Genomic DNA, 2,709 nt, shown 5'->3' on the forward strand with positions numbered 1-2,709 from the left:
TTCAATGGATAGAGGGGCCTGGTGGGCCACAGTCCATGGGGTTGCAAAGAGTCGGACATGACGGAGAGACTAATACAACACAGTCTAGCCAAACAACAAAGATATAGAATACAGATCATGCTACAACACAGGTGAATCTGTCTTAAAAACATGCTATGTGAAAGGAGCCAGACGCAAAAGGCCATGTGCTCCTAGGCTCCATTAGTATGAGATGTCCAGAACTGGCAAATCCATAGAGACAGAAGCTGGATTAGATATTACTGGATCTGAGAAGAAAGAGGGATGGGACATGACTGGTACTGGGTATAGAATTCTGGAATTAGATAGTGATGATGGTCACATAATTCTGTGAATATATTAAAGACCAGTGAATTGTTTACTTTAGAAGGCTAAATTTTGTGGTATGTAAATTACATTTTAATAGAGCTATTATTTTTTAAATGAAAATAAATCAAGAGGGAATACGGGGGACAAGGGAAAGCTGAGCAGAAGAATCTCCAAAAAGTTACAAAAGAAAGAATAAGACAAGGGAGAAGTTTTACTAAAGGCTGCCTTTTTAGGCATAGTTCCTTTTTTAAACTTTTTTTTTTTTTTAAGGCTAATTGAGGAGAAAATTAGAAGACATAGACTTTAAATGCAGCCTTAAGGAGTTTAGTTTAGATGAAAGATTTTCCTATCCGTACGGAGCTGAAATAAGAGGTTTTCATATCTCTCTTTTTGGGAGACTTAAACAGTGCTTAGAATAGGTCCCATGTGTCAATCTGAGGAAGCTCTTCCTGAAATGGGAGAGGGATGAATTAGATGACCTTTTATGGTCTTTGGTCTTTTTCTCTTTCTCAGAACAATTAGTCCTCAGCAGTTGATATAACACACTGCCTCCAGAGCGCTGAAATAAGAGAGAGGAGACACTTCTGTTTCTTGAAAAGTTTTATTTGGTTTCTATATCAGTCATAAGCATACATTCTTCTTAAGACTATAAATGTCTTCTCCTCCAAACAGTTAGCTTTTTATTGAAAAAAAAAAAAGCACAACTTGAAATAGCCACCTATTATTTCGATCAATTGTGCAAAGAAAGTAAATTCAGATTATGTATCACTACCTCTACTCATGTTATTAATATGAATACATAGAATGCACTTAGCCTAGTAAATAGTTTGCAAACCTCCACAAGCCTTTGAATTCATTTTATTTGAAAAGTAAAATAACATCATCCTCACTCATATTTCCCAGGGATCAATCACTTCTTCTAAGCATTCCCAATTGCCTCCCATTGTTCTTAGCTTTAGGAGACAACAAGTACCTGCTGTGGGTCCATCCACTCAGCAGCATCCTCCTCATTCTCTGCCCAGGACCCAGATTCCCATGAAAATAAAACAAGCTGGGGGACAAAATTAGAGCAAGGAAGTCTGTTCTGGCTCTGCCTTCAGATTCAAACCAGGTCTGTCTTCCTGGTGACCTAGTCCGGCCCCCCAGGTCCAGTAGGGCCTCATTTCAGGCAACGTCACTATTGGTACTCTTGACTTCATCATCACACACATTCAAGAATATTCATTCATTGAGTAAATGTCGAAACTGAAACTTTCCTATTTTGCATTGGTAATAGAAACCTCCATTTCCAATGTCCTCAAATGTTTACTGAATAAATGGATTGTGGTTCTAGAACCAGATAGGGTGAAGACTTTGAGTTGCTGAGAACGGTGACTAAAGGAAACCTCTCACTGAGACACAAAGCACTTCTCTTCCTCCGGATGGACTCCTGCTTCTATCCTGCTAAGCAAGGGCATGGTCAAACTGCCCTTTCTCCAGGCCTTCAAGTCCGTCAGCCCAGGTCGAGGTTGGCATGCTCCGATATGGGTCCAAAAGAATCCGGAAGCACCTGACGATGAGGATGCCCAAGAAAATAAATAACAAAATCACAAAAACAAATGTGGTTTTCTGCTCCAGAGACATGCTAGAATCTGATGACACGTTCCCAAGGGGCAACAGAGGAGAAGGGACTGGCTGTCCTCCATCCATCGTCCAGGGATGCTGGAGCACAGGTTCTCCCGGCTTCTTTCTCTTCCATCATCAGCCTGCCGAGATCATGGTGGCTGCACCTTGGAGAGCCTTCAGAGAGAAAGGAAGGGAAGGAGAGGGAGTAAACATCAAAGGGCAACTTTATTTCTAGGCTCACCATCCTGTTTTTCAGAGAGAAGAAGCATTCGCAAAGCTTTTTCAACAGGGATGCTTAATTACATATAACTATGGGGAAGAATATGTTACTCTTGCATGAAATTACCAGACTGTTCTCAGGGTAGCCACCTGGGGCCAGGAGGGATGGGCAGGGAGGGCAACCAGAGTAGAGAAGATGAGAAATGTACAAGGTAATGTTGACCTCAGATGTGTTGCCAACTTGACATCCAAACCAAGCCTCCCTGCCAAGTCTCTTCCAGATTCCCTCCAATAATAATACTCTCACATCATTCTTATAATGAGACCATTGACTGGATACCAGCTGTGTGCCAGGACTGTAGCTAAACACAACAGAAGATAGCCATTCTATCACAGGCTCCATGAAAGCAGGGATCTCTGTAGCACGAGGATACTGAGGCTGGAAAAGTGTTAGTCACTCTGCTGCTAAGACGCTTCAGTCGTGTCCGACTCTGTGTGACCCCATAGACAGCAGCCCACCAGGCTCCCCCATCCCTGGGATTCTCCAGGCAAGAACAC

General features: G+C 42.3%; 1 protein-coding gene across 1 annotated transcript; it reads right to left on the minus strand.

Annotated features, from left to right (window-relative positions):
* Nucleotides 1-1,687: 1,687 nt before the first annotated feature.
* On the minus strand, nucleotides 1,688-2,100 carry CTXN3 (cortexin 3). Its single transcript, XM_069589507.1, has one exon. It carries the CDS (start codon nucleotides 2,014-2,016, stop codon nucleotides 1,771-1,773), a length of 246 nt encoding a protein of 81 aa, XP_069445608.1. The 5' UTR covers nucleotides 2,017-2,100; the 3' UTR covers nucleotides 1,688-1,770.
* Between the last annotated feature and the right edge of the window lie 609 nt (nucleotides 2,101-2,709).

This window comes from Ovis canadensis, chromosome 5, assembly GCF_042477335.2.
Source record: "Ovis canadensis isolate MfBH-ARS-UI-01 breed Bighorn chromosome 5, ARS-UI_OviCan_v2, whole genome shotgun sequence".
Taxonomy (NCBI): domain Eukaryota; kingdom Metazoa; phylum Chordata; class Mammalia; order Artiodactyla; family Bovidae; genus Ovis; species Ovis canadensis.